The sequence below is a fragment of the Daldinia vernicosa genome (genome assembly GCF_022497035.1).
Source record: "Daldinia vernicosa strain CBS 139.73 unplaced genomic scaffold F5Y00scaffold_2, whole genome shotgun sequence".
Classification (NCBI taxonomy): Eukaryota; Fungi; Ascomycota; class Sordariomycetes; order Xylariales; family Hypoxylaceae; genus Daldinia; species Daldinia vernicosa.
Genome location: NW_025953918.1, coordinates 1,074,965 through 1,095,508, shown reverse-complemented (window position 1 = coordinate 1,095,508; position 20,544 = coordinate 1,074,965). Strand labels below are relative to the sequence as shown.

At 49.2% G+C, this 20,544-nt stretch overlaps 7 protein-coding genes across 7 annotated transcripts; 4 read left to right on the top strand and 3 right to left on the bottom strand.

Moving 5' to 3' along the window:
- Nucleotides 1-118: 118 nt before the first annotated feature.
- Nucleotides 119-1,245, top strand: F5Y00DRAFT_257279 (NAD(P)-binding protein; the record flags this gene model as incomplete). Its single annotated transcript, XM_048010535.1, has 2 exons — nt 119-583; nt 637-1,245. The coding sequence occupies 2 exons, from the start codon at nt 119-121 to the stop codon at nt 1,243-1,245; spliced, it is 1,074 nt and encodes a 357-aa protein (XP_047869911.1).
- Nucleotides 1,246-4,378: 3,133 nt separating this feature from the next.
- On the top strand, nt 4,379-6,115 carry F5Y00DRAFT_250590 (kinase-like protein; the record flags this gene model as incomplete). Its single annotated transcript, XM_048009746.1, has 1 exon — nt 4,379-6,115. The coding sequence occupies one exon, from the start codon at nt 4,379-4,381 to the stop codon at nt 6,113-6,115; it is 1,737 nt and encodes a 578-aa protein (XP_047869910.1).
- A 569-nt stretch (nt 6,116-6,684) lies between these two features.
- On the top strand, nt 6,685-8,785 carry F5Y00DRAFT_224142 (PCI-domain-containing protein). The gene is made up of 3 exons (XM_048005962.1): nt 6,685-7,138; nt 7,205-7,287; nt 7,379-8,785. The coding sequence occupies exons 1-3, from the start codon at nt 6,960-6,962 to the stop codon at nt 8,383-8,385; spliced, it is 1,269 nt and encodes a 422-aa protein (XP_047869909.1). The 5' UTR covers nt 6,685-6,959; the 3' UTR covers nt 8,386-8,785.
- On the bottom strand, nt 8,786-14,556 carry F5Y00DRAFT_224139 (uncharacterized protein). Its single transcript, XM_048005961.1, has one exon. It carries the CDS (start codon nt 14,261-14,263, stop codon nt 9,371-9,373), a length of 4,893 nt encoding a protein of 1,630 aa, XP_047869908.1. The 5' UTR covers nt 14,264-14,556; the 3' UTR covers nt 8,786-9,370.
- A 744-nt stretch (nt 14,557-15,300) lies between these two features.
- On the top strand, nt 15,301-16,586 carry F5Y00DRAFT_63567 (uncharacterized protein). The gene has a single exon (XM_048013939.1). The coding sequence runs from the start codon at nt 15,522-15,524 to the stop codon at nt 16,389-16,391; it is 870 nt and encodes a 289-aa protein (XP_047869907.1). The 5' UTR covers nt 15,301-15,521; the 3' UTR covers nt 16,392-16,586.
- Nucleotides 16,587-16,743: 157 nt separating this feature from the next.
- F5Y00DRAFT_63570 (Sds3-like-domain-containing protein) lies at nt 16,744-18,960 on the bottom strand. The gene is made up of 2 exons (XM_048013940.1): nt 18,059-18,960; nt 16,744-18,005 (listed from the first exon to the last, which is right to left on the bottom strand). The coding sequence occupies exons 1-2, from the start codon at nt 18,485-18,487 to the stop codon at nt 16,782-16,784; spliced, it is 1,653 nt and encodes a 550-aa protein (XP_047869906.1). The 5' UTR covers nt 18,488-18,960; the 3' UTR covers nt 16,744-16,781.
- A 627-nt stretch (nt 18,961-19,587) lies between these two features.
- Nucleotides 19,588-19,954, bottom strand: F5Y00DRAFT_257273 (uncharacterized protein; the record flags this gene model as incomplete). The annotated part of the gene is made up of 2 exons (XM_048010534.1): nt 19,588-19,731; nt 19,793-19,954. 2 exons carry the CDS (start codon nt 19,952-19,954, stop codon nt 19,588-19,590), a joined length of 306 nt encoding a protein of 101 aa, XP_047869905.1.
- Between the last annotated feature and the right edge of the window lie 590 nt (nt 19,955-20,544).

Here is a 20,544-nt window from a genome sequence, read left to right as displayed (position 1 = left end):
TCCTTCCTTAAACGAAGGACACTTGATTAGAGGCGTATACCTTTCTTTTCTCTGTATTAGTTATTCGAATTTCGAAGTGCTTGCTGGCCAGCATTTATCTCTTCAATTATCCGATACCATGGATCATCCTCGACCATCAGCACGCGAATCGTGGTGGGCACCCATATCCGTCGATGTCCTCCTCAAGGTCCTCAACGTTACGCTGCTACATCCCTTCGTAGCATGGATTATTCCTCTCTGCTTCCGTGCCGAGCACCAAGCCTGGAACACCAACCCTATGATAGTTAGCATTGCGTGGGCTACGTTCGTCAGTCTCTTATGGATGGGAAACGTCATAAGTCATAAGATCGCGTATGGGATGCACCGGGAGGTCGACTTGACTGAGGAGGTCATTGTAATAACGGGCGGCGCCAGCGGTCTTGGCCTGTTAATTGCTGAGGTATACGGCATGCGAGGTGCTACCGTCGCGGTTTTGGATATCGCTGAATTAGAAAGTACGGAAGCCCGCGGCATTACCTATTATAAGTGTGACGTACGAGATAAGGCACAGATTGCTAGAGTTGCAACAGAGATAGAGCGCGATGTGTGTATTGTATTCTACTGGTGCGCATGTGACTCAACTAATATGATTTCTAGCTCGGAACACCTACCATCCTGATCAACAATGCTGCCGAGGTTGTTGGCAAGAAGCTGCTCGATATGGATCTAGAAGAAGTCGAGAAGAGCATTACAACGAACCTCCTATCGCACTTCTACACCATCAAGACGTTTCTGCCGGGGATGATTCGTAATGAAACCGGCGGTACCATTGTAACCCTCACTAGCGTTATTGGTCACCTCGGTGCAGCTCGGCTCACAGACTACGCTGCTGCCAAGGCAGGAGTGACGGCTCTGCACAAGTCTCTCGCTGCCGAGCTGCAGGAATACCCAGAGATCAAAACCATCCTCGTTACGCCGGGCCAGCTAAGCACACCACTCTTCTACGGCGTGAAGACTCCCAACCCGTTTATTGCCCCAGTGGTCGAACCCATAGACGTGGCCAAGGAGATAATAAAGGCTATCGATCTCGGCTTAAGCGATCACATCGGCATGCCCCTCTACGCTCGCTGGGTGGATTGGTATAACGTGTTGCCGGTGGGCCTTCAGAAGATTGCGCGGAAACTTTCCGGCATAGACAGCGGTATGACTACGTTTGTAGGTCGTAGGGGGACTCAGCTGAGCGAGAAGAACGGGCACTTGATCTAGCATCCATCACGAATTGGCTGGTGCTTCAATAAAGGTATTTGGTTTAACGAGCGAGATATTCACGATCATACTATAAACCAGACAGTAAAACGCTGGCGTTTGCGAGTCTGTTAAAATGTAATGGTAGTAATGTGTAAGGGGGATGTTGCGTAGTAAAAGAAAGAGCACGCGCTTCAACATGAAGTTGATCGTCGACAAAATTTCCTAAAATGCGAAAGAAGTCTTCCCGAGGCTAAAAGCGGATTTCGTAGTGAAGGTCTGTATAACTGGTTAGTTGGCCTGCAGTTCAACCTTCTGTGTTCTAATAAGCAATTGCCCGTGCTAGAACCATCTGTCATATCAGAAATCGTACCCGCGTCCCGATTAGGAGAAGGAGACCGAAAGTTACCAGTCACAATGCCAAATGTTGTGGCTAGCCATTAATATCCCTTGGCTTTGATCGAGCATACCAGGCATGTTGCACTGCATACGATATTCGCAGTGCCTCGAGTTCTGAATGGGTAGGTCGGCCCGAGTACCTCTAACAATGCCACCAAGGCTTTGAAGCCCACGCGGCAGCATGCAGAAGCTGCTTATAGCGGGCTTATCAGGTTCGCCTCTCGGCTCGCGTCCGCTCCCGGTGTTAACGGTCGACGACGTCATGCTAAAGACGTATGGGAAGTGTGGCTCTAATAAATTAATATATTTTCTGAATATATTGTCTACTGATTTCCACACCGGGCTCTAGAATACTAGGGGCTTAACGCTTATTGGAGCAAGTATAAGTCAGCCAAGGATTCGAAATGCCTACGGTGCTATAGAGGAATGCTAATATAATATCAAGTATTATATCGAGTAGGCTATGCTATAGTTCAAGATAGCCGAGTAATGTACGATACTCAATTCTATAACCTAGTGGTTAGATATTAAGGCAATATACGAACCTAATTCTTTTCAGCTTCTTAAGTTAATACTGTCGTGTAAACTACCTAGGTAGCAATTTAACATAATGTTCAAGTACCTTATTTTTCTAATTATATGTACCTATCAGGAGCCTCTCTTTCTTACTTGATGGTCATGAATTAAACCTGTCAGCTTCGATGCTAAACATATGACACGACACATTCGGCCCATGGCATTCAAGTGTAGGTAACCTATAATACCCGAGATGAGATAGTTACACGGCATAAAATGGAGCCCCTTTCACACAAAATGAACGATGGCAAAGTCGAGGCATAACTGCTCATGTAAACAAAACACGGCGTGTCTACATGTGTACGTATTTACATGTCTACAGACCTGTGTGGTAGGTAGGTAATATATCTTGCACACCGAGTATCAAATTTCTTTAGAATACTACGTATTTATGATCATCTTGGCAACTCTTTTAATCTATCTCGCAGGAAGAAGATAACTACCTAAGGTATCTTGTAACATGTGGGGTTAGAGTAGAAGCAGACACGTGAACAAAACTTTACACATGGCTTCGATCTAAAAGAAGGCTGGAAGTGGATAGTAGCAATGTCCCATGTATATTGATTGATCTGATAGACGTATAACCTTAAAAAGGAAGGAAAGAATATGATAGATAGTTGCATCGGATGAGTCGAAATAGAAGCTACCAAAAAGGGGTTGAATAGCGAAGGAAGTCACAACTTAATAGGTCTAGTCTAGCCTTCGAGACGGCCGTTAGTCATCCGTTAGGGGTGGGGCCTACATTAGGTGGTGGAAGTTCCCTTTTACCTTTTCCCCGCAGTAGTTGTTAAAGCATATCGTAGCTGAATATCAATAATACATGTACCTATGTACCAATGCAAAAAACACCAAGCACATGGTTTTAAACGCGCTATTTCGTACTCCAACTCACCAACTCACCAACCGGCTGGAAGCTAAAGGCTTGCGATGATGCTAGCCTACCACAAGTGCGGTTCTAAAAGATAAGAATCACCTTAGATGTGATTACTATACTAACCCTGTTTGTTATCCTGCTTTAAGGCTGCCAAGGGCCTCAGATCCCTATGCGCTTCATCACCACGCCACCGATGCTAATATGTATGTTGTATATGTATGCTCGTCAGCTATCATATCCCATATTTCCCTTCCTGTGACGGGTATGGACCGCACCTGCATATACATACATCGGATATACGGGAAACGATTATCCTTTCGATATTAGGACCATGATGTCGTACCGTGTTCCGTCTGGCTGAAGACAGGTCACAATGTCTCTGGTTGCCAAGTGCCCAAGAGTCAAACGCACTGGGGGAGAGAGGAGTTGAACTACCAGACTACGGCAGAAGTGCGTGGGGGACCAGCGGGGTCCGGACTCTTTCTTCATTCAACAAGGTACGAATACATGTACGAAGTACGAGTACGCAGTATGCTGTCTCTATTACATACGTTCCAACCTCAAGTTCGTCTGTGACCCGAGCCAGACTATTAATATATTCCTGCTGGCTGCCACGAATGGGGCTTCCGGGGAGACCGCTTTTGGGCGGTATTATTAGACGCCTCGAGCTGCATCTACATACATCAGATACATATCTACGTACATCGAACCCACGAGAGCCTCTTAAGCACATACCCCCTATTAATGGCATTTTACCGGGGTGTTCTTGACTTCAGGATACTAAAATATCCCCTTATCTATTGCCTTAGGCTCAGCCAATCACACGCCTTAAAGCCAACCAATATTCGCCCTAAATGGCCACCAACATGATTTGCTAAGTAGGTACACAAGGTAATCAGTATCTGGCAGCAAGGCGAAGGATTCCAATCATATGCGCGCTTCTTCTTAAATGCTTCTGTTTGGACAAGCTTTACTACGCAAACTATGGAGCCCAGAAGTATATGGTCTGAGTACCTATCCGAAAAATATCGCCCCCAGCAGGCAACATTTGCTTTGTGTGCTGACTTACCTGTATGTTGCACCTCTGGCTGGCGTCCTCGGTCGGGTGCCGTGTCGCATCTGATTGTAGATCGTATAAACGGGCTACGCCCCTGTATTGCTTACACCACCAACCTTGAGCCCCATCGAATCTGTCGCAATATTTTACAAACCTAATTACATGCGGCGGTCGACTACATTAACTGACTGGACTGATCTAGGGTGGATCTATGGTGTAATGCTACCCTTGTTCCATCCATGGTAGCCATGTGGTGGGATCCGTCGCGGATTGAAGCGACTGTCACTCGACAGTTCGTCTGTTCACACCTCCTCCCCGAGGAGATAAAGCGGTTGGATTTACCACTGGGCTTCGGTGACGGGTTGACGGACGGGACCTACTGGGAATGGATTGACGAAAAGGCCAAGCGTATCTTTCTCATTCTTCTAGACCTGGGTGTTCCAGACCAGATTTTCGGACTTATCGACGATAGTTGGGACGACGACGATCTCCCAATTCCGCTCGACCAGATCGAACGGCTGGCGCTTACGCTCACTAGGGACGACAAACTTGAGAGGAAATTTTATTCTCGCCAGTTTCACTATCTACTCAAATTTATAGAGAAAGGCGACTATATAGTATACGAACATCCCGAGATCGTGCCTCTTACCGTCGATAAGCGCCCCGGGCTAAGCCTTAACAGCGTTGTGGATAGAGTCGAGTTAGCAAATCGACCTGGGGAGATCTTCTCTCGGCGTCGCATTCCAATCGGAACGGGCCCTGGTCTGCTAAGCGAAAAGGAATTCTTCTACGAGATCGACAGGGCGAGGAATATTGACAATGGCCATATCATGTCTTATTACGGATCGTATGCCTACCAGGGTGTTGTCTATGTTCTATTTACTCTCCCAAGCGATTTCAGCCTCAGATCCCTTTTAGTAACAACGCCAAGTTCGGTAAAGTCGTTGGCTAAGCAGGATCGACGGTGCCTATTCATGAATTGGATCCATTGCCTCGTCGACGCACTGTGCTATCTTCATAGCTGCGGACTATCCCACGGTAGAATAAAACCTTCGACTGTGCTTTTCAACAGCAACAATCATGTGTTCTATGCGGACGTAACTCATTTAAGCGCAGAAGCGATAGCTACTACGTCGGACAGATCAGCCTTCGACAAAGAGTCCTACGACTATGCGGCTCCCGAACAATGGTATCGACCGTCAACTAGTCACGGCCACCGAAGAAGTACTCTCGTTACTTCCTCAGGATCAACGTCGTCCGATAACTCGTCGTTCTCTATCAATAGAGGACACTCGGAAACCGGTTCGATACTTCACTCGCCGACACCTTCACTCGACCCTCAGGCAGTTGACATCTTCTCGCTAGGATGTGTGATACTTGAACTGCTGAGTTTCTTAATGAAACGCCAGACCCGGTCCTTTGCCTCGCATCGATCCGCAAAGCATAAGCAAGCCGGCCGAGGCGGGGCAGTTTTGGACTCGTCGTTCCATAAAAACCTAGGGCAGGTTGAATCATGGATGGCTGGCCTTGCTAAGGATGCATCAAAAAAGGATGACCAAGTGTTCCGTGGTATGGCGCCTATGCTGCAGGTAGTGGCAAGGATGCTTTCAGTAGCTCCCCACGAGAGACCGACAGCTCAGGAGGTCGAGCAATGCACCTACAAAATCCTGACAGAGAATTGCCAGATTTTAGAGCCGCATTGCGTTCATCAATATAGTGGCTGGGATTTTGGATTCGGTAACATGCATATCAGCGGAGGGGGCGAGGGATTTAATATTGCTGGGAAGAGGCATAGCGGTCCAGCAGGGTCGAGTTACTCCCGGTCGGTTTCTTATAGGCCGATGAGCGGCAGCTCTGTTCAGGAGATGGATATGCCTAGTGGTAGCGGTTCTCAAGCCACTCACGGCCGGGTAAACCAAGTGCGCACTTGGCAGGCTCATGTATACTCAGGTAATGATTACATCCAAAGTAATAATTTGACATAGAGGGATAACTGACGTCGTGGCGTGTCATGACAGAAACGACGAGCGTTTGACGGTCTTGGAAAAGGCTGAAGGGAACAAAACAAAAAAAAAAGGGGGGAGGGAGAGGGGATGGAGAGGAACACGTATTAGTACATACACATAGGAGTTGCAAAACCTTGGGCTTGACACGGGATAGGGAAGATCTCGACGGCGCTTGTGGTAACCCTCGTTTTGAAAGAAGAGAAAAAAGGGATGGGGGAAGAGGCTCTACTTGGTATAATGGATACTTATTGGATGTGTGAATATCTACGGTGTGGATGACGGTCTATGTATGAACTTACTACGTTCAACAAGGGGAAGTGGGATGAATTTCGGTACCAGTCCAACTTATACGAAGTGTTATAATCGATCCTACAGCATTATGAAAAATTTGCGTGTTGATATTAGTTACCTATATTAACTCAAGAGTCAAAGGCGGCGTTGATGGTAACTTGGATCGGTAATGTGCTATTTTAAAAAGTACCTAGGTACATCAGCTATCTTAGGGGAGACGGGAGGGGACCTTAGCAAGAGCCCGGGAACGGAATGGTGGGTTATTCCGTACTAGCATTTCAGGCAGTCCGGAGCTGCGTCAGTAGGTATCCACTTTATCACCTAATCGCAAGGCTGGAGCTGCGGTAGGAAACAGCGGGCGAGTTGCTGAGCTCGGTTTGTACAATACGTACCCTTTCAATACTTTCAATAATTCATACCTTTTATTCGAACAACGTCCTTACCACTTCCATATCAACTGTTCTATACCAATTCGAACCCACAATCCGATACTCCAAAGTCCCCGTATCTTCTCGAGCACACGCCAGTCAATATGGCTTCGCAGAGGCCCTCTGTGAAGGAAGCGCAATCACTTGCTAGCTCCGACCCGCGAAAAGCTGAAGCCATCTACAAAGATATCATATCTAAACCTCCTTCTGTTACCTCAGATGCAGCAATAAAGGAATACGAGTCGGCTTTGATAAGCTTAGGAGAGCTGTATCGGGATGAGAAGTGAGCATCGGCATCGGCTTCAGCATTCCTCTTTTGTGTCGTCTGGAAACTGACGTTTGTGCCTAGGAAACCTCAGGAACTCGTCGACCTTGTTACCACAAGCAGGACCGTCCTTTCGGGCTTCGCAAAGGCTAAGACGGCCAAGTTGGGTATGCTCTGGCTTTCCTTCATTATTTAGATACTTATTATATTACGTATTACTATAATTATAAGCGTTCGTCTAACACCACTTCAAAATAGTCCGTCAGCTGCTCGATCTCTTCGAAGCCATCCCGAACACAACCGACATCCAGATCGCCGTCACCAAGTCATGTATAGAATGGGCCACCTCCGAGAGGCGGAGCTTCCTGCGCCAGAACCTCGAGACCAGACTCGTTACCCTGTATATGGCTAAGCAATCATACTACGATGCCCTTACCCTTATCAACGGTCTCTTGCGGGAGCTGAAGCGTCTGGACGACAAGTTAGTATTGGTAGAGGTTCAACTATTGGAATCTAGAGTATACCATGCCCTCGGAAACAACTCTAAGGCCCGTGCCGCTCTCACCAGCGCGAGGACGAGCGCCGCCTCGGTTTACACGCCTCCCTTACTCCAAGCGAACCTGGACATGCAGTCGGGTATGCTGCACACCATGGACCAGGACTTCAACACAGCCTTCTCCTACTTCATCGAGGCACTTGACGGCTATCACACGCAGGACGAGCCAGCCAAGGCCACCGCCGCGCTGCAGTACATGCTGCTCTGCAAGATTATGCTTAACCTCGTCGACGACGTCAACAACCTGATGGCGTCCAAGCAGGCGCAGAAGTACGCGGGTCAGAACCTCGAGGCCATGAAGGCTATCGCGCGCGCGCACTCGAACCGATCTCTAGAAGAGTACGAGCGTGCCTTGTCCTCGTACCGCTACGAGCTCGGCAGCGACGCCTTCATCCGCAACCACCTGCGCCGCCTCTACGACGCTATGCTCGAGCAGAACCTGATCAAGGTCATCGAGCCTTTTAGCCGCGTCGAGATCGCCCACATCGCCAAGATGGTCGGCCTCGACACCCAGCAGGTCGAGCGCAAGCTCTCCCAGATGATCCTCGACAAGGTGATCATCGGCGTGCTTGACCAAGGCGCCGGGTGCTTGATCATCTTCGACGAGACGCAGCGTGACGAGTCTTACGATGCGGCTCTCCAGACCATCGAAAAGCTGAGCAACGTCGTGGATGTCCTGTACACGAACCAGGCTTCGATGCTGGAGTAGAGCTGCGAGGGGAGAAGGTTAGGGTTTACAGAGGTGAACTAGGTAAACAAGAAAAGCTCCTTCGTGCATCTGACGCCGAAGGAGGTGAATGAATGCTCGGCCGGTGTAATATTACTAGGTAGAGAAAGTATCAGGCCAAGGCCCCGGCGTCGATGAAGACGGCGTCGCGGCTTCTCTGGCACTCGTACATATATCAACATGAACTTGTGTCAATCCAAGTGTATGCCTATTGTCTGTCCTATGGCCTGTCTTATTTTCTTCGTTCCTGGATGCTGCTAGTATCTCCAAAGATATCTACCTAACCTTAGGTAGGTAACATTAGTCAACCTTGCCGTTCTATAAGCGTATCTACCGGGCGGGTATGTAGACACACACGTAAGGTAGATATCCAATCACGAGATGTAATCAAAATTAGGACGAATAGAAGGGTATCTAATTAATATCGAGCACCCAAACAATCTCACTGCCTATACATTTGCCAATCCTCCTTTTCCGCATCCAAACGCCTCTCGAATGCAAGTATAAGATATGGCATGGCATGTATCCTTGCCCGACCACCCGCTTGTTTGCCTGCCTGGGCCTAAAACGCCGGTTATACGCGCATACATCCAAGGCCCTGTGTGCGTGGTTATGCTATGTATGTACAAAAACGAACCGACGGTATAAGAAGTAACTCCTCCAACGTGATGTGATGTAATATGATGCGATGCGATGCGACCTATCGTGCTCGCTCCCTGTGATAAAGTAACCAGACCGGACCAAATGCTAATCGACCAAAAAAACCGCTATGTATCCAGGTAATCATCACGTACACCCCCCCTTTTGCTCTGCTCTCTATCCTTAGCCTAGGGTATATGATAGAGTAGGTACGTTAGCTCTTTGCTTTCCAATACCCTTATCAAACAACTCGTCACTACTTTTTCTCCCCCCTCCTAGACGTATATAGGCGCTTTTTTTTTCAAACAACGAAACCGAAGCTGGAGTCTTAAGCAACAGCCTTCCCCTTCCCCTTATCCACCCTTCCGGCCCTTCCGGTTCTCCTCCTCTCCTCGCCTACAATCAGCGCAAAGATCCTCTTCGCAAGAGCACTCTCGCTCCACCCGCCGACTTCGCGAGCGAACGCCTCTACGACCTCGATATGCCACTGCTCTAGGATTATGCTCTCGCCCTGAGCCGAGACTTCCTTCCCTATGAGAGCCGAGGCGTTGGGGGCGGGGGGTTGGCGACGCCACCAACTCTGCACCCATGACTGTTGCTTCTGCTGCTGCTGTTGCTGCTGCTGCTGCTGCTGGAAAGCGAGGGGGTCGTAGCGTCGTAGTTGGAGGAGCTCGTCTAGACGTACCCAGTGGTGGCGGGTCCATTCTGTTTTCGATAGAGCGAAGGCGGTAGGTCGGCGAGACGAGGATTGCGCGGTGGATTTGCCCTTGCCGTTTTGCGGTAGCATCTTTGTGGGAGGACTGGTAGTGGTAGGAGATGTAGCGTCAGTGCTACGGCTTGAGGAGGACGAATAATCCGTTGAGTCATCCTGTGTATTTTCGGGGATGGGTCGGAGAACGGTCCCTTGGGAGACTATGTTACTCCTGGTGCCATTTTGATGATTCGCGACACTAGTTTGAGCCTGGGAGGTGGAAGAAAGCGCACTAGGCATAAAAGCCACGACCCGGCCCGGAGTAGTAGGTTTCATGGGGGAACGGAAGCACGACTTGGACGGCGAAAGCGTCCTATCCCACCGGGATGGGACGTCTCTTGGTGGGAAGCGCTCATAGTCCGTCCCGTCTGTCAAGAGCGATGAATCTTGTTGCTCGTGCTGTTCATCGTATCCGTCCTCGTCCTCTTCCTCATCCGCTTCCTGCTCATCCTGCTCGTTCCGCCCGTCCCCCTCGTCCTCCTCATCTTGATCATCTTGGTCATCACTCGGTAGTAAAAGGAGGTCCTCATCTGCCTCACTTCTGGTGGGAGCCGGTTCGCTTCTAAATAGAGACAAGCCAGACTGACCTGGTCGCGGCGTGAAGTTTCTTTTCTGCGCGGTTGGCGGATAGGCCTGACGTTCAGGCGTTGAGGGGCGAGGAGAGGGTGAAGACGACCGTTCGGGTGATTGTTTTTCAAGGGACTCTTCAGGGGACTGCTCAGGTGACGGTCTGGGTAACGGTTCAGGTGTCTGTCCAGGTGATTGTTGGTATGACTGCGGAGGAGGCTCGGGAGAATCAGGTTCGGGAGAAAGCGATGGAGCAGGCGAGGGCGAGGGCGAGGGCGAGTTTTCTACATAAGATTTTTGCCTTGTCTCGTTAGATTGTGAAGGAGCCGCCGGTGAGAACATGCTTGTTCGTGGTTCTGGGCTCGGTTGAAATTCCTTTTGCGGAATTGAGGAAAATAATCCTGTAGACCAAAGAGACCTCTGCGGTTCCTTAGGGGGCTGGCTCGTCGTTTCTTTAGGTAGTGGCTTTTGGAATACAGGCTGGGCGACCTTTTCGATTATACCGGTTGTATTTGCTGGCCCAGATTCCGGAGTCTTCTTAGGTAATGCGGCCGGTGATGAGAAGAAAGACATGATATCAAAGCCACCGAATAGTCTAGATTTAGGCTTCTGTTGAGTAGCCGGGGCAGCCTCTGCCCGCTGTGCTAGCATTGAATACTCGGACGCTTCTGCAGACTCCACGGCTTCCGCAGTTTCCGCAGTTTCCGCGGGCCCTACGGGTTTTCTTGGTTCTTCACGCGCTGCTGGCTCTTCTTGCTCTTCTGACTCTGCCGACAGTTCCCGGGCTTCTGAATGTTCCCGAGACTCTGGCTGCTCTTGGGCTTCTAGCTGCTCCTGGATCTCCTGCTGAGGGCTTAGAATTTGTTGTTCCGCTTCAGGAGACGAGCTCTCAATAATGCGAGTAGCCTCAGAATTCCACCCCTGTAGTATAGAGTGAGCATCCGAAGCCCTCGGCCTTTGACGCATCAGCGGCGCATCTTCTGCCTCGCTCTGCTGATTCTCCTCAATTTCTATTTGAGAAGAGCTTGCAATCTCTTCGCGGTAAATGAGGCGCCTGCTGGTTTTTTTCCAGGGGCTTGGAACCTTTGTCCGTCGTGTGGATTGATCGGGATGCCGTGACGTACGTTGCGTGCGCTCCGGTCTCCTAGGTGTTGGCCTTGATGCCTCAATGTCCCAGATGTCGCTTTCCTCCGCTTCGTAGTCTACTAGCGCACTATCTCCTTGCTCCTCCAATTCTTGTTCCTGCTGCTCCTCCGCCTCAGGATTCGTGGCCTCAGCTGGTGCGCGACTTACATTTGAGTCGTAAGTGGCGAAAACGCTTGGACTTTGAGGACGTATTGGCTGGGAACCTGAGCCCTGATTCACGTTTTGCTGATGGTTATCGTCATCTGGGACCCAGCTTATCCCATTATCACTCGACGGTATTTCTCTAGCTGAATTAGACATCGACTGATCGAGCGAACGAGTTTGTTCCGGTGCTTGGTCATTAGTGTTATACATAATGTTTCTCGATGTTTCGGTTTGTGACCTATTGCGCATAGCTGAACCGAACCGATCCGAGACATTACTAATAATGTCACCTTGTGCTGATGATTGGCTATGAGAAAGGCTGGCCCTTCTGATTTGGGAGAGAGCAGCACTAGGACCAGATAAAGATCGAGGGTTGAGTTGGGTAGAGACGCCACGGCCAGATCGAGATGGCGATTTAGGTATAGATAGCTGGCCGGATTGATCCGAAGGAAAGGGTTGCGAAGGGTCATTCGTAGCCGATCCTCTAAATGGGCTTCCGAGACTACTTTCGCGACGTTCAGGAGATGGTCTGTCTGACATCACATCTTGGAGGGTTCGTCCAACGCGTACGATCGGCGAGAGCGATGGTCTACTATTAGGAGGCGGTTCTAAAGTTTGAGGAGGCTCCGTGGCTGCTTTTGCGGAAGGAGGTAGTTGGGGAGAAGAATGCTGTAATTCTGGTGTGTTGTTGATCTCTTGGTCTAACCGAGATGGCCCAAAATCCATTGCGCGTGGCCGGTTCATAATAGGAGGTGAAGATTGAAAACCTGAATTAGAACTGGGACCAGCAACGTCTTGTTCTCTTGTAGATGGGCCAGCTTCATCTTCCCGGGCCTTCTTAGAACCAGCATTAGAAGACGACGTATCATCGGGAGTCGGTAGTCTGCTCGATCGAAAGCTAGGTCCTGTCTGTCTATTGACAGAGTTGACTTGTCCATCAACGATCGATGCTTCCGTATGGCCCTCGTCCGTAGATCTTCCAACTCGAGTTGCTGGCTTCGGAGTAGCAGCCTCGAGAATAGCGTCTGAAATCTCGGAAAATTCATCCTCATATGCAGTGGTATCGCCATGTTGTTCTACTACAGAGGTCGGTTTCATAGGCAGACGCCCCGGGGTTGCTGCTTTGAGGATACTATCCGGAAGACTCGAGAAGGAATCGTCTACATGAGGTGCTTTTCCTGCAAATACTTGTCGACTCAAGGGTAGTTGCCTTTGTCTTCTCGGGCTCCTCGTTCGTTCCTTTGGACTGCGATCACCACCCTCCGCCCACGAGCGATCCGGTACGCCAGAATGATCATCCTCCGCTGGTAAGTTGCTCTGAGTTGATCGTGCTAATGATTGTTCTGCTTCCGTTCGGGTACTGTTTCGCCATGACTCTAGCGTTTGGTTTATTATCATATTCGTTTCTTCGCCCATCTCCGGAGGATCTGAGAGGAGGGCGCTTCTGTTCGCATGGAACGAAGGGAGTGATTCCACAGCAATCATACTGAAGTCGGAGGCATGTGCGAGCGTGTCCTGTCCGCTGTGAGGTATCCCTTCGGTATTATCCAGATCCGACTCCACGTCGCTATGGGCCTCCATCAATGCCGGGTAGTCCTCAGACATACCAACATCACTATCGTGCAGCTCTTCTTCTTCTTCTTGATATGACACCGCCTCTGATCCTAGATCTTGCCCCGCGCGCGACTTCTCATATAAGTTTGAGACATTTCTCGGCGTCGGTGTCCTTCCACTCGCCTCTATAATATCATCGATAAGATTATCGCTGGTCGTCACTTGCCGACCTTCCTCTTTATCGGGCAAATCAAGAACTGGGCTCAGAGCTGACGGCGGTAGGTTTTCCGAATTATCGAAGACAGACTGAGCGGCATTCTTGTTGGCTACACTATTGCCTGGTACATCGCCTGCATCTGCTAATATAGCGACCTCCTCTGGCATCACAGATTTTCGCGGGCGCCCACGTTTCCTCTTGGTCGTATTGTTGGAGAGTTGCGACGACGGAATAACCTGGGTCGTGGATATGCTCTTAGGAGTCTTTCGTACCTTCGCCTTTGCTTTCGACGCGACCGAGTCTACTTGTGGTCCGGTCGGTGTCGCATCCGCTAGACTGGCTTCGGATTCCAAATCGCTCTTCTGTCGCGTGCGCCGAGTCTCTTTCATAGGTGTTGCAGCCCTCTTCTTCCCCCTCGGCATAGGAGTGCCATTGCTTGTCCGCCGCGGCCGGCCTCGTCGTCGCGGAGTAGCTTCGTTCTCTATCTCATCGTTAAGTGGTATCGTAGTAGTCATGATGGCTTCTCTACGGCGGGGAGCTCGTATCGGTGAAGATGATTGAAAGAGTCTTCGGTTGATACCCCGCTTCATGGCCTCTTCGGCCTCGACTGTGACGAGTAACCTTTGCGGTGCGTGCTCGTTGCCGACGTCGAGTTCAAATGTTCTCCTCCTAGGAGATTGCCTCGCCGGTGAGGACCTCCTTATTTGGCTCTTCGGAATCGAAATAGCAGAGAGGTCGTGGTGTGTGAAAGTATGATCAGTATGTCGCGCATGTGGAAAGGCCGAACTTGGAGGCTCGTCGCCCAGCGGGTCAGGGGATGATAATGATTCATCCATATCCATGATAGCAACCAGCGATGGTGATAGATACTAGGTTAGGCAGTTAATGAACATAGGTCTGGATCTGGCAGTCTGGAAGAGAAGACAATTGAAACTAATGATGCAATTGGTATATTGGAGTTGTTGGGTATTGAATGAACCTAGTTGTGAAAGATTCAATGCAAGGATAAGGCAGAATACGCGCCGGAAGCTAGGTTAGGTACCTAACCGCCACCGAAAACCCAAAAGGAGCAATTTGTTTACTTTGAATTACTTTACTTTAGCGCGATCTGATAGGCCTCGTAAGGGCGTAAAAGGGTGTAAAAGGGCAGGTTTACAAGGCTGACAGGAACAGTAGCGCACTGACACGTGTACGTACTATGTAGTGGGGCGATTTCAAAGACAGCCGCTTCGGCTTAGCCCTCGGCACGAGATCCACAAATCAATATGGGGTCGACGTCAGTAAACTAAATCCCGAAAAGACGTTCTTAGCTAAGCAACTATTTCTAATCAATACCGTTATTAGATTTCAGTTCGAACTACTGCAAATCCTAACGTCATCGTTCACGACGTTAAACCTTAGGTACATATCAATATGTACATGTTGTGCGTGTATGCCTCGCATGCATTACACAGTAGGTACCTCAGGTACACACGCTCAAACATCGGCAAAACGCTGAGGAATATTGGGAAAACTCCGGCTATAAAAGTAAACTTCGAGGGGCGATGGCGTGCTCGGCATGTCAAAGCTATAACCTTGCAACTTGAGCGGCAGATATAACCGCTTAAGGAACTGCTCGCCTTAACGATTGGAGGCGAAGTTATACCATAAACGTACATATATACCTTAACGCCCTGCACATGGCATATGACCGTTTAAGTATCGGGGAATCTCTTTGAATCCTATCCGTTGATTACAGAGAAAGTATGCAGAAGGAATCCAATCATTCCGAGTCATCTCCCCCTGCCTGACACTATACTACTAATCGGGTTCCCTTCCCCAAACCAATGACGTGATTCGATGGTTCTCTCCGTCGTTCGATTGATTTGAAATGCGCATAGAGACGTTTCAGACAGCTATGTAGGCTCCTGATGTCTATATAAGTCATACCCGGCGTCGAAGTCGAAGTCAAGAGTAGACAGTTATCAATCATACCATCTCATCTCATCTCATCTCATATCAACCTTTCTCTTTATTGTCCAGCCTAGTCCCCTGAAGTTTATCTGGCGCAGCCGCCTTTCATACATCTCTATACCTAGCACCGAGCACTTAACACCAAAAATGGCCATCACAGCCTCTACCGTGCCCCGCGGCCCCGTAACCGCCAAGATCAACTTCAACAACCGGCCAGCCCCCGGCGTCGTAGCCGTCAACTACGTAGACAAGCCACCAGCGGGCGAGCCCCAGCGCAACCTCACCGTCGACGCGCACGACGTCACCATCATCGACGTCCGGGGCCGGGAGTCCGAGTACACGCTAGACCGGGACGCCTTCCAGATCGTGCAGGGGTTGCCGCCGTCAGCCGAGGAGACCGGGTCCGGCTCCGGATTCACGGACGATGCTTCCATCGCCGCCAACTACTACCCCGAGGTTGAGAAGCTACTGCTCGACAACATCCCGGGCAGCAACCGGGTCTTCATCTTCGACCACACCGTCCGACGGGCTGACCCGGACGCACCGCGTCGTCCCGTGCTTACGGCACACATCGACCAGACGCCCTACTCAGCTGAGAAGCGTGTGCGGCGACACTTGGGAGATGACGCGGAGAAGCTATTAAAGGGGCGATACCGCATCGTCAATGTATGGCGTCCGCTGAACAAGAACCCCGTCGAGGCGACGCCCCTGGCCTTCGCGTCGAGCTCCTCCTTGAACGATGAAGACGTTATTCCCGTGGAGCACCGGTACCCTTCCGGGTATGTCGGTCAGACAGCTGCTATTGCGTACAACCCCAACCAGATGTGGCACTACCTCAGCGGCATGACCGGTGATGAGCGTCTGCTACTCGAGTGCTTCGACAGTGAAGGTACCAAGGAGAATTCTGGTGTAGCTGGTGGACGATTACCTCATACTGCTTTCGAAGACCCCAGGACGAGGCCGGATGCAGAAGGGAGGGAGAGTATCGAGGTACGGGCACTAGTATTCGGGCCTTAAAGATGTGACATTTAAAATCAATATTATACGAGTTTATGGTTCCCTTAGGTACCTAGTTAGGACATTTTAATAATGGTATCGTTCAGCATTGCTTTTTTTATGACGGGATCGCTATATGTAAAAATTCTAAATCTAATGTTCCCGAGCGCCTATTCATGGATGGTGCCAATTCCTATCACGACCCGGGATATGCCTAATCGACCAAGTCTCACTGTGCATGCGTGTTGCTTCCTCCATATGACTCCAGGCTTTATGCGTCCTGAGACCAAAAAAAAAAAAAACCAAATCGTAAACGTCACGGACACCCACACATAACAACGCTGGGGCGTATGATCTCCCTGCCCTATGATAAAACTGAAGAAGAATCAAAAACAAAACAAAAATCCGCAATTAGGCCTTTCGCTTGCCCCGTGCACTTCCTGATCGGCTCATCACAACACCTCCCAGACTACTTTGTCTGCTCATCGGAATTCCCGACGCAGAATCCTTCCCCACAGCTGGGGAGTCCTTAGAGCTTCCGCTGTTTTCTGGTTCGACACCTGCGGCTTCGCCTCTCATGTCACTATCCTGGATACCCAGGGATTCTGATAGTGCGTCTGTGGAAGGCCTTGGGCCCTGCATGTAAGCTACATATTTGCTCTTATGCAGCGGCGCGGCCATAGACTCGAGTAGTCTCCGGCCACCGTTATTAACATCAAGGTTGGCGCCAACACCGTGTTTGTTCTGGTATGTCTTCAACAATTTCATCACTGCGAGATCCCTATCTCGCTCGCTTTCGTTCAAGGTCGGGGGGGTATTCGACTCGTCCCTTCTATAAGCCTTCGAGTATTGCGAATGAGTAAGAGGGGGAAGCTTAGGCTCCGAACCGGCGACCTTATCGAGATTTCCCGGTATCTCGAAATTGGCCAAGCCTTCTATTCCCAGGACTTGGTCATCGTAGAAATTCTGTTGACCATGTCCACCTCGAGTACTTCGCGTAGTATGTGAGGGCTGTCGCTCCATATTTACTGCAGAAGGTTCATCTTCATCGTCATTACCGTCTGCGACACTCTCGTCGGGGGTGATAATATTGCCGTTTGTGTCTCGGCGTATTAAGAGATGCTTGTGGGCTGCTAGGGCGGCAGTATTATAGGTCATGGCTAGTTCTTTATCGGTGAAAAGCTTTTCAATGCTGTAGACTGGTCCCGTCTCCTTACGTAGACCTCTGATTCTTTCGCTCGACCAAAAAGGCGTAGTATTGGAACTATCAAGAGCTCCTCTCTTGGGAGCTGGCGAGCCCTCCTCATCGGCAGCATTTCGCTTCCTCTTCTTGTTATCCGAGTAGCCTGGAAGCTCCTCCATCTCTCTTCGTAGTCGGGTATTTCGCTTCCCATGCGTTCCTCCAGGACTTGCGGGGTTGGTGAGGCTGTATTGGTTCGGGTGTAGAAGAAGAGCAGAACCATCGGCGATATCTAGGGCTTCCTTTTCTTTGCCCAGTCGGTACTTTTTGGACGTAATACCATTAATGAGACGATCTCTAAGCGTGTTTGAAAGAATCTTATGTTCACGCCTGGCTAGTTCGACTTTGTAGGCGTGTGTCTTATGGTGTTCACGAAGCTTCCTCTCGTATTCAATCTGACAAATGTAAGCTTCCAACCACATGAATCATGAAATTAGAGAGGACATACCTTGTGGCTAGTCATCTCGTAGTCGCGATGTTCGACGAGGTCTTCTATCTGATGAACCCATTCAGAGAATGTAGGGCCTGCCATTTCGAGCAGACTTCGCTTAGGGCTACCATTATTACTAGCATTGGTAGCCTGTTGCGCATTGGTTGCATTCTGTATTTCTCGGTACTCGCGATCAATTGCATCGAGAGGCCGGTCGGCATAGGGATCGACTCGGCCGACGAGGTTAACATCGATTTGGATCTTATGAAGTTCGTCTCGGTAGTGTTTATCTTTGTCCCGGCTGAACTTGTCGGCCAAAACAGCTAGACGGTCATTTACGACCTGTCGCCTCTTATCGCGTTTAGACTGGGGCAGAGGAGACATTCGGGCGGTTTTGTTGGAAGTGGCCGCCAAAGCTGACGACTGGGCAGATTCGGTTGCGGCCATTCTGAACTGATCAGGGTAAGAAGCCCGTAATAGTCGATTTTAAAGGTTGAAAGATAGATGAGCTCGTAAAGTAGGGACTTCGGCTGCTTGAAAGTGTAAGGTATGAGGAGTAGAAAGTCATGTACAGCCGATTGAATATGGTATGGAAAGAGGTGCAATTTAAACTGCGAACGTGGTAAAATGGTAAAACGCTTGAAGGTTAAGTTTTGCTTTGAGTTTTTTTGTCAACATAGGGAAAGTTAAAAAGAGTAAGATTGGAAGGTAGAAACGAGGTTTTACGTTGAGAATGTTGGGCAGGAGTGATTTACACCTAACTGCGGTATGGAGGTATTGTGTGTCTTGTCAATTGTTTAATGGGTGCGAGGGAAAAGGTCAGGCAGGTCGACAGCAGAATTGATCGATTAGATAGTCGCGAGCCGATTTCACTTACACGCCCGCTGTGTGACCCTGTTCTAACTGTCTAACCACTAACCAGCGGAATCGGCAGGTACGGAGATACGTACCACGGGTGCTGATATGCTGTATGAGAACAGGTGACGGACCTTGCAGATCTAGGCAGTCCCACTTGCCGAACTAGGATAATCTCAAAACCTTTAAGAAGCGAGAAGCAACTTCGTACTTGAAGGAAACATTGAATATTTACCTTGGGTAATTTTGGTACGGAATCAAGAATTAAGAAAGCGATATATTGATATATTATTCGATTTGCAGATGCAGGCCAAGTTACCATTAGGTACTTAGGCAGACGGTGAATTATGTACCGGTATAACGGGTACGTGCATAATGCAATTCCAGCCGCGGATATTGAAGCAAATGTTGGATGCAAACACCTCCAGTTCAAGCTATCAACGACCATTCTCAACCATATCATAGTCGTTTCAACCAAGATATTGCCCGTTTTATCTGCCTCTGCCTCCCCGGACGTCAGCTTAAGCCACCGGTTATTAACGCTCTCCTTCAAGACGCATTGTAGGTATAGCTCTCTAAGCTACCTAGGTACCTTAGGCACTTGTCTTATATCCAACCTACACAACCAAGCCCAAGCCACCAAAAGTTTCAGTCCTAGCGCGACCGTTCCAGAAACTCAACAAACTTCAAGCCTAAGTACCCAGCCACCTGTCCTTAGCGGCACGAGACATATTCGTTGAAGCTGATATTACGATAAAGTGGTCTTTATTCGGCTGTTCCAAACCCGCAAAGCTATTATAGGGCAAGCCGACGTATTGGCACTTATACTCGAGTAACTACTTTTGCTTAGCCTCTTTTCGATCCGATAGTAAGTAGGTACCTATCGTATATACTAACCTTCGACCGGTGTATCGCAAGAAAGGCGGCTAGCGAGAGCACCGTCAAGATTAAAACTATCGCGCGCCGTAGCATGTGATTATGCTGTATGAGTTCGTGAAGATAGTCCTCATCATCGCCGAACCTGGCCATAACCGTGGGATTTAGGAGTGACTTCGACATGGTGACGAGACTTGTGAGTTTGTGATATGATAATGGCAAAATTTTAGACATGATCTTCTACGGGCAGCTTATTGCGGGCTTTATATTTATAGTGCACGCGTGATAGGGGATAGAGAGGTTGGTGGGAAAATTAAAGGGATACAACATATTTGCAAAGGGCGGATCCCTCGGCTGTCCAAATAACAAACTACCTTTCGAGATTCATCCCCTCATGCCATAAGTAAGGTCGTCATTGATTCACAAATCATTAGTGTTTATTATGGTCACTATGGACTATCTAGGCGACTGCCCCTTAAATACAACGAAGTGCAATCGTGAATTCGGTTTCCAGTGTGGCTAAGTACTAGTAAGTAGACAGCTTAGCTACCACGTGAGTAAATGCTAAGCTATAAGCCATATGGAATTGGTTGTTTACGTCGTTGATCAAAAGTCGGCTAAGTTCTCACATTTGGTATGCGATGTACGAAGCAAATTATCCTGAAGTAGGACCAGTGCCTAAGATAGGTTAGTTAATCAACACTTAAAGTGAAACATGGGATATCTGACTTACGGTACGCCATGCGAGTCAATCTTGACTCCAGTTAACATAG

Coding starts and splice junctions, on each gene's coding strand:
- F5Y00DRAFT_224142 (XM_048005962.1), top strand. CDS start 6,960: ATGGCTTCGCAGAGGCCCTCTGTGAAGGAAGCGCAATCACTTGCTAGC. Junction 7,139..7,204: donor GAGCTGTATCGGGATGAGAA/GTGAGCATCGGC, acceptor GTTTGTGCCTAG/GAAACCTCAGGAACTCGTCG. Junction 7,288..7,378: donor GGCTAAGACGGCCAAGTTGG/GTATGCTCTGGC, acceptor ACTTCAAAATAG/TCCGTCAGCTGCTCGATCTC.
- F5Y00DRAFT_224139 (XM_048005961.1), bottom strand. CDS start 14,263: ATGGATATGGATGAATCATTATCATCCCCTGACCCGCTGGGCGACGAG.
- F5Y00DRAFT_63567 (XM_048013939.1), top strand. CDS start 15,522: ATGGCCATCACAGCCTCTACCGTGCCCCGCGGCCCCGTAACCGCCAAG.
- F5Y00DRAFT_63570 (XM_048013940.1), bottom strand. CDS start 18,487: ATGGCCGCAACCGAATCTGCCCAGTCGTCAGCTTTGGCGGCCACTTCC. Junction 18,006..18,058: donor ACGAGATGACTAGCCACAAG/GTATGTCCTCTC, acceptor TACATTTGTCAG/ATTGAATACGAGAGGAAGCT.